Source organism: Thunnus maccoyii, chromosome 18 (genome assembly GCF_910596095.1).
Source record: "Thunnus maccoyii chromosome 18, fThuMac1.1, whole genome shotgun sequence".
In the NCBI taxonomy this organism is placed as follows: domain Eukaryota; kingdom Metazoa; phylum Chordata; class Actinopteri; order Scombriformes; family Scombridae; genus Thunnus; species Thunnus maccoyii.
Window position 1 is genome coordinate 11,998,453 of NC_056550.1, and position 14,012 is coordinate 12,012,464.

The 14,012-nt window shown below is 35.8% G+C and overlaps 3 gene segments (V, D, J or C); all 3 read left to right on the forward strand.

Moving 5' to 3' along the window:
* LOC121883784 overlaps positions 1-14,012 on the forward strand; it is a 28,715-nt gene that overhangs the window by 12,211 nt on the left and 2,492 nt on the right.
* On the forward strand, positions 7,983-8,933 carry LOC121883781. The segment is given in 2 exon segments: positions 7,983-8,086; positions 8,170-8,933. Coding segments are annotated over 2 exon segments (348 nt in total).
* LOC121883785 lies at positions 11,599-12,169 on the forward strand. The segment is given in 2 exon segments: positions 11,599-11,781; positions 11,865-12,169. Coding segments are annotated over 2 exon segments (348 nt in total).

Sequence of the window (14,012 nt, forward strand, 5' to 3'; positions counted from 1 at the left end):
ATAATAAGTATGAAATTATTATTGCACATTTTAAAAAGTTCCATCCAGTTCTCTCTCCCTGTGAGGAGGAGTCAATGCAAAACCTTGATGTCTTCCACCTCTACTTATCTGACTGCAGAGAGGATGACAGAGAACAGTGGACACACAGTTTAACATGATGGACTATAGGACAGGACTGCTGCTTTTAACCATCTGCTGGGCAGGTGAAAATATTTACAGATCTTAAATTGAAGTCGTCTTCAAAAAATTAAAAACTTCAGTAACAATTTTCTTTTTGTCTTGACAGGTGTTGATGGTCAGACTCTGACAGAATCTGAACCAGCAGTTAAAAAGCCTGGAGAATCCCACAAACTGACCTGTACAACCTCTGGATTCACATTCAGCAGCTATGATATGGCCTGGATCAGACAGGCTCCTGGAAAAGGAAAGGAGTGGGTTGCAACTATCTATAGTAGTGGCAGCAAATACTACTCTCAGTCAGTTCAAGGCCGGTTCACCATCTCCAGAGACAACAGCAGAGAGCAGCTGTATCTGCAGATGAACAGTCTGAAGACTGAAGATTCTGCTGTTTATTATTGTGCTCGACACTCACAGTGACTGAGTTGGTTGAGCAGCTGTACAAAATCCTACAGTACTCATCATCACTGGGCTGAAAAAGTATTTAATGTGATTAATGTGTGATTATTGTCCTTAGTTGACAAAGTAAATTAGATATTTGATTCAATCATTTATTTTCTACTTCAGTCTCAATTTGAGAAGAAATGCTGATCTTTTCACCTTTAATACAACCTATTTAAATAAAATGTAATCAACTATTCAACGATGAGGAGGAGGTGACTTTTACCAAAATAATGCTCTGAAGAACAAATTCCTCTATCACATACACACTTCTACTAGTTCAGTGACATTAACAAGACAGAATCTGATCTGCAGCCTGAGGACACAGCTGTTTATTATTGCATACGTATAAACTCCACAATGATACAAAGCCACCAACAGACCTGCACAAATACCCAGCAACCAAGTAACCCAACCACAAATTTTCTATATATATCACTGATACTTGAGTTCAATTTAACATGTACCATACAAACAGTCTTTCTTTCTATTTTTGGGTCTATACCACAACAAAACAAAAAAATAAAAATACATAAGTACTCCTGTTGCTGGATGTCATATTATATTCCACATGGAAGGACAAGTCATATTAAAAAATAATAAAAAAAATAACTTAAACTATAACAGACTTCCAGTAAATGAGACACTCCCTCCCCATGATACTCTGATGCAAATCTTCAGTGTCTGCAGTGTACTTCTGTCCTGCTGACTGGTCTTGTTGTTTGTATGTTGTATGTTGTTTGCATCAGAGGTCACATCTCCAGCCTCAGGATGATGAACACACTCACTATTCTGCTGGTTGCTCTCGCTCTGTCCTGTGAGTTCTCCTGCTTCTTGTTTTATCTTTCATCAGACAACATCAACTGATGGTCAGTCAGTGATACCAGAAAACTTCCCAGATGACTGTTTGTCTCACTTTCTTCTGTAGTTCATCTCTCCTTTCATCTCATCAGGTTGTACAGGTCAGAGTATGGAGTCCATTCCTTCCAGTTCAGTAGTGAAAAAGCCTGGTGAGACTCTCAGTCTCTCCTGCAGGGGATCTGGCTTCACATTTACCTGCTGTACAATGCACTGGATCAGACAACCTGCAGGAAAAGCACTAGAACGGATAGGGGTCAGCTGGTCCACTGCTAGTAGTAACACTTATGTTACGAGTGTGAGAGGATGTGTAGAAATCAGCAGAGATGATAGCAACAGCATGGTCCATCTGAGACTGTCTAACTTAAAGCCAGAGGACTCTGCTGTGTATTACTGTGCCAGAGACACACACTAGTTAAATTAAGCAGAGAGGCTTTACAAAAACCTAAAACACCTACAGGGGGCAGCAGGAGACCCGAAATATGATGGCAGTGAGAGCAGAATGACAATGACACCAAACATACAATACACACGAACAAAGAGCAACACTTCCTGAGTCTTTGTTGTTTGATGACTGATAATGTCTAAATGTGTTTTTCTTTCTCTGTTTTATTAGACGTATGAAGAAAACAAAATTGAATTTTTAGATATTGTTTGAAATAATAACATTTTCTTCCAGGCTGTAAAAGTATGTAATAAGTTGTGTAATTCAGCAATTACACATCTGAGTGATCAAATTAATAAGTGGAGTCCAACAGGGGTCCATTCTCCGAAAGCTCCCACTAGCCCAGTTTATGGAAAGCAACAACATATTCTAAGATAGTTATGTGGATGACAAAGGATGTCATCAAGTGACTGTGGTGAGTATAGTCACTAAATAAGTGCATTGAACAAATTAATATTTGGATGTGCCAAAATATGTTTCAGTTAAACAAAGATAACACCAAGATACAAAACCAGCCTACAGTCACCTTAAAGGAATAATTAGACATTTTGGGAAATATACTTATTTTCTATCTTGTTGAGAGTTAAATGTGAAGATCAATTCCACTCTCATATGTATTCATATCCAAATAAATTCCCTTGCTTATAATAGTATAAGTGGTCATGACACAAATCAGGATTTTGATTACTTGTGACATAATAGTCCATCATTCTTTTATAGCCTGTCAGTATCCTTCTTTATGCAAAGTGAACGTCCTCACAGTCTGCTATGAACACTTGATATCATGCTGTCAGTTGCAGCAGAAGAAGAGAAGCTCCCCTCAGACCACTAATGATTTCAACACCAGTTCACTGTTACAATAGCAAGAAAACAGTCTTTGAACACATTTAACTGTGAAAAAAGTAAAACAAAAATAACATGACTTATGATGTATAATTATAATAATATAAAATAATACAGTGGAGGCATTTATCAAAAGTGTTCTCTCTTCCTGACTCAAAACATTTATATTTCAAGTGGTGAATTTGTTGCAGCATTATCTCAGTGGACAACTACACTTTAAAAGCTCTTCATTTAACAAGAACACTTTTAGTTTTAGTTTGCGGCTTCAACACCAGTTCACTGTTACAATAACAGGAAACAATATTTGATCATATTTAACCATAAAAAGTAAAAAAAAAACCAACATGATTCATTATAATATATAATTATAATAATATAAAATAATTCAGTGGAGGCATTTACCAAAAAGTGTTCTCTCTTCCTGATTTGCAGTATTTATATTTCAAGTGGTGAATTTGTTGCAGCATTATTTCAGTTGACAACTACACTTTAAAAGCTCTTCATTTAAAAAGAAATGAAACATAAGAGTTTCTTTATGTGACTTTTAGTTTTAGTTTGTGGCTCCACATAAATTACTTTTGTCAGTCTGGACTAACAATGAGAGGAAGGACTGAACAGGACAAGAAATGTAATATTTTCTCCTTTTACTTGTGAGAATACAAGAGTTTTCCAAAACACTTTCACAGTCTTTGGTACGATCTGTCTCCAGTATAGATACAAACATTATAGGTGACCTCAGTAGATCAAAATATATATAAGTTAAATATGCTGTGGTATTAAAATAAAATAAAGTTATAAACAACTAACAACAGTGTTACTTATTTCTTGCTCCTCTGCACTATTATTAATGATTATAAATTAAACAGGTTGTTTGATGTCTTAGTCCTCTGCATATTGTAGATTAATGTTCACCATTTTTAAAAATGGTTCATCAGATTTTTGATGCCCTTTCTTGTAGGCAGCCATTGTTTTTTGTTCATGTGTATGAAAATCATTTTAATTTTCTGAGGTGAGATTCATCTCATGTTTTAGCAAAGTTAAGATTTTGTGTCATGATAATTCAGTTGTGAGTGTGTTTAAAATATGTATTTGTTGAGTGATACTCTGATATCCAACAACACGAGATGGTTGCAACTCAAACTTCAAACACAAAATTCAACTTTTGAAGACAATTCTGATTAAATAGAAGTTTCAAATGTAGATTGCCTAATTCAAAATTAATGTAGCTTGTGTTGAAATTATTACATTATTGTTTTACACAACAAACAAAAGGTCAAATTCTATCCTCCATGTGAGGACGAGTCAATTCAAAACTTGGTTGACTTCCAACTTCACTGATCCAACTGCAAAGAAAATGACAAATTGTTTAGTTTCTACTGCGACTTTTGTTTTATGCAACGTAAGAGTATTGCATATTTAAAAAACTTCAGTGCAATTCTCTGCTTGCTGTGAGGAGGAGTTAATGCATAGCTTGGATGTCTTCCACCTCTACTTATCTGACTGCAGAGAGGATGACAGAGAACAGTGGACACACGGTTTAACATGATGGACTATAGGACAGGACTGCTGCTTTTAACTATCTGCTGGGCAGGTGAAGATCTTCACATATCTTGAGTTGAAGTTTTTGTTAAAAAGTTACTAGCTTAAAGAAACTGATTATTTTCTTTTTTCTGTCTTGACAGGTGTTGATGGTCAGACTCTGACAGAATCTGAACCAGCAGTTAAAAAGCCTGGAGAATCCCACAAACTGACCTGTACAACATCTGGATTGTCATTCAGTAGCTACTGGATGGCCTGGATCAGACAGGCTCCTGGAAAAGGACTGGAGTGGATTGCAACTATCAGTTATGATGGTAGTAGCTACATCTACTACTCTCAGTCAGTTCAAGGCCGGTTCACCATCTCCAGAGACGACAGCAGAGAGCAGCTGTATCTGCAGATGAACAGTCTGAAGACTGAAGATTCTGCTGTTTATTATTGTGCTCGACACTCACAGTGACTGAGTTGGTTGAGCAGCTGTACAAAATCCTACAGTACTCATCTTCTGGGCTGGTAGCATTTAGTAATCGAGTGTGTTTAGTAATAAATTACAGCAACATTTGTCTCTGCATTATGTTAAGTTGTGTGTTCCTCAAAAATATTCTTTACTAAACATGAGAAACATCAACTTTCATGATACATTTGTCTGGGTGTGAAATAAAGAAAATACAAACTACTACAAATAATAATAGAGATGTTTAAGAATGATTAGCATTTCTGTAAATTAAGACAACATAATGTCGACAAATTATGTGGAATCATAAAATCAAGGAGTGAAAAAAAGTTGCAGTTTCCTTTATAAAATCACTAGAGGTCAGTGTCAAGTTTCTCTTTTACAATAAAGAAACACTCAGATCTGCTTTTCTCATTGATATTAACAGACTGACCCTTGAACCAAATCCTTATCTCGCCTAAGGCACCAAAATGGCTAGAGCCAGCCCTGAGTTCACCGTTATAATAATTCTTTGAACACATTTAACCGTGAAAAAAGTAAAACGAAATAACATGACTTATTATGATATATAATTATAATAATATTAAATAATACAGTAGAGGCATTTACCAAAAAGTGTTCTCTCTTCCTGACTTGCGGTATTTATATTTCAACAACATTTTCTCCTTTTACTTGTGAGAATACAAGAGCTTTACAGAACACTTTCACAGTCTTTAGTACGATCTGTCTCCAGTATAGATGCAAACATTACAGGTGACCTCAGTAGATCAAAATATTGGCAAACTGTAAATACGTTAAATAGGATGTGGTTTTAAAATAAAATAAAGTTATAAACAACTAACAACAGTGTTACTTCTTTCTTGCTCCTCTGCACTATTATTAATGATTATAAATTAAACAGGTTGTTTGATGTCTTAGTCCTCTGCATATTGTAGATTAATGTTCACCATTTTTAAAAATGGTTCATCAGATTTTAGATGTCCTTTCTTGTAGGCAGCCATTGGTTTGTGTTCATGTTCATGAAAATCATTTTAGTTATCTGAGGTGAGATTCATCTCATGTTTTAGCAAAGTTAGGATTTTGTGTCTTGATAATTCAGTTGTGAGTGTGTTTAAAATATGTATTTGTTGAGTGATACTCTGATATCCAACAACACGAGATGGTTGCAACTCAAACTTCAAACACAAAATTCAGCTTTTGAAGACAATTCTGATTAAATAGAAGTTTCAAATATTGATTGCCTAATTCAAAAAAAAATTAGTTTGTGTTGTAATTATTACATTTTGTTTTGCACAACAAACAAAAGACCAAATTCTATCCTCCATGTGAGGACGAGTCAATTCAAAACTTGGTTGACTTCCAACTTCACTGATCCAACTGCAAAGAAAATGACATATTGTTTAGTTTCTACTGCGACTTTTGTTTTATGCAACGTAAGAGTATTGCATATTTTAAAAACTTCAATGCAGTTCTCTGCTTGCTGTGAGGAGGAGTCAATGCAAAACCTTGATGTCTTCCACCTCTACTTATCTGACTGCAGAGAGGATGACAGAGAACAGTGGACACACAGTTTAACATGATGGACTATAGGACAGGACTGCTGCTTTTAACTCTCTGCTGGGCAGGTGAAGATCTTCACAGATCTTGAGTTGAAGTTGTTGTTAAAAAGTTACCTGCTTAAATCAACTGATTATTTTCCTTTTTCATCTTGACAGATGTTGATGGTCAGACTCTGACAGAATCTGAACCAGCAGTTATAAAGCCTGGAGAATCCCACAAACTGACCTGTACAACATCTGGATTCACATTCAGTGACTACTACATGGCCTGGATCAGACAGGCTCCTGGAAAAGGACTGGAGTGGATTGCAGCTATCAGCAATTATGGTGGTGGCAGCAAACACTACTCTCAGTCAGTTCAAGGCCGGTTCACCATCTCCAGAGACAACAGCAGAGAGCAGCTGTATCTGCAGATGAACAGTCTGAAGACTGAAGATTCTGCTGTTTATTATTGTGCTCGACACTCACAGTGACTGGAGTTGGTTGAGCAGCTCTACAAAATCCTACAGTACTCATCTTCTGGGCTGCTAGCATTTAGTAATACAGTATGTTTAATAATGAATTACAGCAACATTTGTCTCTGCATTACTTAAAGTTGTGTGTTCCTCAACAATATTTTTACTAAACATGAGAAACTTCATGATACATTTGTCTGGGTGTGAAATAAAGAAAATAAAAACTATTACAAATAATAATAGAGATGTTTAAAAAAATATTTCTGTAAATTAAGACAACAAAATTTTTTTTAAAAATTTTGCTCTGTAAATACAGTGATTCAAAAATGTACATTTTGGTATTCTTTTAAAAAAAATCAAAAGCACTGATTTGTTTGTTTCAGAAACATAAGTTTTGATTGTCCAATACATAATCAAAACCACATACATTCCTGAAACTGAGGCATTTTACACCCTTAACAATATGTTTTAGGGAAAAAGACTGTGCCAGATGCATTTACTTATTAAGAAATGAAATATATAAATGTCACTTTTTCACTGTTATTATTGAAGTAAATCTCAAGATGAACAGCAGGAAGCCTGAAGAAGATGTTGTGTATTTTTATTAAAGTTGGATGAACAAAAACTATGTCCTCCTTCTCTCATCCTCACTGATAGACTCTGCACAGTCTCACATTATTAATGTCCTCAGGTCAACTAATTCACAATTACGCAACACACTCTTATCTGAGTACCACTGATGTATGACTGAAGTTATACTTCATTAGAAAAAATATATAATATATATATAATTTAAAAATCTGACTCTTCCATCACGTGCTGTAGCTTCATTGAAACCATTGCTGAGAGAAGACAGCAGTAATCTATAAAGTCCAAGTTTCTCTGTGTCTGTTTCTTCAAACATTTGAAAACACTGAAACTATTCAACGTCTTTTATGCAAACTCAACTTTTCATATTAACATGATCCTGCTGCTGTTGCTGTATTTCTGTTTGAAAGAAATAAGTAAGTAAAGTCAACAAAAAATTAAATAAATGTAATGAAATTAGAATATCATATGTAAAGCAGAGATGATTTCCAGCTGTGTTTTCACTTTGCAGATATACAGTAATAACAGTCATCAGACTCTTCTATTAGTTTCCAGTTAGACCAACATTAATGCTTCATGTGTTTGATTCTATGCAAACTCAGTGATCCTCCTTCTTTCTCAGATATAAAAACTTCACATCAGACTGTCAGTGGAGATCACAGCACATCAGTTTCACCATAAACCATGTTCTCTGTAGCTCTGCTGCTGCTGTTGGCAGCTGGATCCTGTGAGTCTCTTTGGATTTGTCATAGTCAGCAGTTCTTCTTTTGTTTTGATAATTTGTCACAAAATATTTTCTTTTTTTAACAGGTGTGAAGTGTGAACAGTTGACACAGCCAGCCTCAGTGACTGTGCAGCCAGGTCAACGTCTGACCATCACCTGTCAGGTCTCTTATTCTGTTAGCGACTATTACACAGCTTGGATCAGACAGCCTGCAGGGAAAGAACTGGAGTGGATTGGAAGTAGATATACTGGAGCTTCATACTACAAGGATTCACTAAAGAACAAGTTCAGTATCGACTTAGACTCTTCCAGCAACAGAGTGACTCTAAATGGACAGAATGTGCAGCCTGAAGACACTGCTGTGTATTACTGTGCCAGAGACCCACAATAACACAAACCATCAGCAGACCTGAACAAAAACCCCTCAGTGCCTGAACACTTGTAACATGAAGCCACCAGAGGAGGAGCCCTCAGACCACTAATGATTTCAACACCAGTTCATCACTAAAGAGGAAAAAAGACTACAGTATATTTATAGCAGGAATTATAAGAAGAGCCTTTAAAACATATTATTAATTTAATTTTAACAACAATTTATTACTATATGCCATTAAACACTAAACCTTTAATTTTACCATTAATGAAAAAGACATGTATGAGGTAACATTCCGACTAAATTCCCCCAAATAATCTCCCATCAGTGTCTATTCTTACAATAATGAGGAGTAAAGGAATTATTTATTTAACAGCTCTTCATCTGACTAGAAATTGTTCTCCAAAAAGTCACTTCTTCATTCATAACTTTACCATTTCAACAAATCCATCATTTTTTTTGGAACACCATTTGTAAGTCCATTTAATAATTTCTCTTCAGACAACTTCATGGTGATACTAATAAGTCAAACTATATGTTTTCATCACAACCCAGTCCAGTTACATCACAGTGAAGATTTTACACCAATCCCTGCTGTCCTGCAATGATTTCCTGTCCCAATACAAACCTGCTCACTGCTTGAGATCTTCATGTTGGTTCCTACTAGTGGTTCCAAAATCTCACCTTGTCATAAGAGTGACTGAGCCTTTGCTCTACTCACCCCTCAGCTGCCTGATCTCAACCAGCGAATTTCACATCTTCTCCAAACTGACTGTCATTTGTTGTATTGGTTTTTAAAATCATCTCATTTTATCTCTTAGATATGTTTGATTTTATGTAATTATTTAACATTATGTTACCATACTTTGTAATATTCTTTGTAATTAGTGCTATACAGTAAAAATAATGAATATGATTTTTAGGGTTTGAAAAACCAACCAGTGATTTAATGTTATGTCCATGTACAGTTTAAAAATCACAATGTAGACTTTCTATATATATATATATATATATATATATATATATATACATATATATATAATTCGGGGCACTTTTGACTTTTGTTTTTTCTATTTCAAAAGGTTTATCAAGTGGTCCGGAACAAAGATCTTAGCATAGCTTTGATTGTACTTCATGATAATTTTGATATATATATATATGTACATATATTTTTTCTCAAAGTTGAGATTTTGTGTTATAATACAAGCAGAAACAATTTCAATTGGTTGCTTTTTCAAAACTCTGATATCCAACAATTCAGAGTTGGCTGTGGTAAAGTTTTAATGTACTGTATGTGGTGATTATTCAGTTGTGTGCTGTGTTTTTGGTTGTAGTTTGTTTGCTTTGAGAATTTCTTGTGAATAATTAATATGTATAATATTGTTATTATTGTAATAAGAACAAAATCCAAGTTCATACAACTAAAATTCAGAGCATAAATCTTCTGAAGACATTTCAATCTCATTTGAATTCAAATTACATGAATCAAATTAATTCGGCTCAAGTCACGACTCTAAAGATTCATTATAATTGTATCAGTTCATCAAACTCAGGCAACTATGATTCAATCCGGGTCGCTCCTTCCTGTGAGGAGGAGTCAATGCAAAACATTAATGTCCTCCATCTATACATATCTGTCTGCAGAGAGGATGACAGAGAACAGTGGACACACAGTTGAACATGATGGGGTGTATGACAGGACTGCTGCTTTTAATGATCCTCAGGGCAGGTGATAAAAATCACAGATCTTGTGTTTAAACTGTCTTTAAAAACTTGCCAACACAGAAAGTGACTATTTTTCTTTTTTTGGTTTGACAGGTGTTGATGGTCAGACTCTGACAGAATCTGAACCAGCAGTTAAAAAGCCTGGAGAATCACACAAACTGACCTGTACAGTCTCTGGATTCACAATCAGCAGCTACTACATGGCCTGGATCAGACAGGCTCCTGGAAAAGGACTGGAGTGGATTGCCTGGCATGATAGTGGTAGTGGTAGTAGCACATACTACTCTCAGTCAGTTCAAGGCCGGTTCACCATCTCCAGAGACAACAGCAGACAGCAGCTGTATCTGCAGATGAACAGTCTGAAGACTGAAGATTCTGCTGTTTATTATTGTGCTCGAGACTCACAGTGACTGGAGTTGGTTGAGCAGCTGTACAAAATCCTACAGTACTCATCCTTACTGGGCTGATAGACTCAACCTTTCTCACTTGTTTTGTGTATTCAGCTGTATGGAAACTAAACTTTGTGGTCATACAATATGCAAAGACTAAAGAAAGGACCACATACATGTTCACATTTGTATAAACACACACACAAACACACATTTGTATAGCTGTCTTAGTGAGGACATAAATGCCTATTCCCAACCTTTACCCTAAACTGAACCTAAACCCATTTCAGTCTTAACCCTCAAACAGCCCTTTGAAGGTCAGAAAGTGACAACAAGCTAAAATGTCCTCACTTCCCAGGTCTAAAACTCAAATTGGTCCTCACAAAAACAATCATACAAGTACACGCTTCCACACACACACACACACACATACGCACCCATGCATGCAGGCACTTACACACACACACACACACACAAACACAACAAAAATACTAACTACACTGTAAACATGAGAAAGCTGACAGTGTTGGTGGTTGCTCAGTTCGGTTCCATGGAGTCCAGTGATCATTATATTGCAATGCTACTGAATGTTATTCATTATCCATGATGGAAATGTCCATAAAGCAGCCCTCTAAGTTAATATTAACATAGTAACTACAATCATGATCCACCACTATCATGTCATTAGTGATTATACTAGAATTTGCACAGTTTGCACAACTTGATCTCATATTACATTTAAAATAAAAGCAGAAAAAACATTATTTGAGAAAGTTGACAGTAGTTTCATTAAATGCAGAGAAATTGTGTTACAATTGAGTGTATAATGAAATTGCCATTTCTAATGAAATATTGAACAATAAATATCAAGTATGTTGTTGGGTTTGAAATGAATATTAGTCTGGAACCACAATGTTCACAAAAACGTTTGTGACAACAAATAACACTGAAAAGAACTCCGTATGGATTACAGTGAAAAAAGATGCAGATTAAAAGTTTCATCAAGGCTCATACAGCATACTCTTTGAGTAGTCTCCAGTTAGACCAACATTAATGCTTCATGTGTTTGATTCTATGCAAACTCAGTGATCCTCCTTGTTTCTCAGCTATAAAAACTTCACATCAGACTGTCAGTGGAGATCACAGCACATCAGTTTCACCATAAACCATGTTCTCTGTAGCTCTGCTGCTGCTGTTGGCAGCTGGATCCTGTGAGTCTCTCTGGATTTGTCATAGTCAGCAATTCTTCTTTTGTTTTGATATTTTGTCACAACATATTTTCTTCTTTTAACAGGTGTGAAGTGTGAACAGTTGACACAGCCAGCCTCAGTGACTGTGCAGCCAGGTCAACGTCTGACCATCACCTGTCAGGTCTCTTATTCTGTAAGTGGCTATTGGACAGCTTGGATCAGACAGCCTGCAGGGAAAGAACTGGAGTGGATTGGAAGTAGAGTTGGATCCACCACAGCCTACAAAGATTCACTAAAGAACAAGTTCAGTATCGACTTAGACTCTTCCAGCAACACAGTGACTCTAAACGGACAGAATGTGCAGCCTGAAGACACTGCTGTGTATTACTGTGCCAGACACCCACAATAACACAAACCATCAGCGGACCTGAACAAAAACCTCTCAGTGCCTGAACACTTGTAACATGAAGCCACCAGAGGAGGAGCCCTCAGACCACTAATGATTTCAACACCAGTTCACTGTTACAGTAACAGGAAACAGTATTTGATCATATTTAACCATAAAAAGTAAAATAAATATGACATGACTTATTATGATATATAATTATAATAATATTAAATAATACAGTGGAGGCATTTACCAAAAAGTGTTCTCTCTTCCTGACTCACAATATTTATATTTCAAATGGTGAATTTGTTGCAGCATTATTTCAGTGGACAACTACACTTTAAAAGCTCTTCATCTAACAAGAAATGAAACATAAATAATCTTTCTTTATGTGACTTTTAGTTTTAGTTTGTGGCTCCACATAAATTACTTTTGTCAGTCTGGACTAACAATGAGAGGAAGGACTGAACAGGACAAGAAATGTAATATTTTCTCCTTTTACTCGTGAGAATACAAGAGCTTTACAAAACACTTTCACAGTCTTTGGTACGATCTGTCTCCAGTATAGATGCAAACATTACAGGTGACCTCAGTAGATCAAAATATTAGCAAACTGTAAATAAGTTAAATATGCTGTGGTATTAAAATTAAATAATGTCATTAATAACTGACAACTATCATTTTCTTGGTCTGAATGATTATAAATTAAAACACGTTTTATGTCTTAGTCCTATGTGTATTGAAGATTAATATTGACCTTTTTGTTTTGTTTTAATACATATTTACCCGTTTCTTTTTACATATTTTTCACATATTCTCATCAGTTTTCTTCACTTATATTCCTACTGGGGTTTTCTTTCCCCCTGACATCCTGAATGTTATTAGCACTTTGTCAGAAAAACAAAAAAAAGCAACATTTTTTCAGGAGGTACTTTTTCTATTAACACTTCATGATAATAAGTATGAACTTTATATTGAAATTATTATTGCAAATTTTCAGTATTTTAATCCTGTTCTCTCTTTGCTGTGAGGAGGAGTCAATGCAAAACCTTGATGTCTTCCACCTCTACTTATCTGACTGCAGAAAGGATGACAGAGAACAGTGGACACACAGTTTAACATGATGGACTATAGGACAGGACTGCTGCTTTTAACTATCTGCTGGGCAGGTGAAAATATTTACAGATCTTAAATTGAAGTTGTCTTCAAAAAATTAAAAACTTAAGTAACAATTTTCTTTTGTCTTGACAGGTGTTGATGGTCAGACTCTGACAGAATCTGAACCAGCAGTTAAAAAGCCTAGAGAATCACACAAACTGACCTGCACAACATCTGGATTGTCATTCAGTAGCAACTGGATGGCCTGGATCAGACAGGCTCCTGGAAAAGGACTGGAGTGGATTGCTGCTGATACTGGTGGCAGCACCAAATACTACTCTCAGTCAGTTCAAGGCCGGTTCACTATCTCCAGAGACAACAGCAGAGAGCAGCTGTATCTGCAGATGAACAGTCTGAAGACTGAAGATTCTGCTGTTTATTATTGTGCTCGAGACTCACAGTGACTGAGTTGGTTGAGCAGCTGTACAAAATCCTACAGTACTCATCAGACTCCCTTTAACTGAAATGAATAATGTCGTCAGTTCAGTTAGAAAGAAGAAAATAATGTAATTCCTTCACACTAAAACACCTACTTGGAACCGACAATATGCTAATTGGGTTTTTAAACAAAGAATCCTAACGACAGTTCTTCAGAAAGAATTTAATTCTCTTCTTACCTAAAGCAACATTTTTTTTATTTTTTATTTTTAACTTGAATTTCAGTATCTGAGCAGCTCTCTAGAGGCTCTGAATGTCTGTGGCTTCA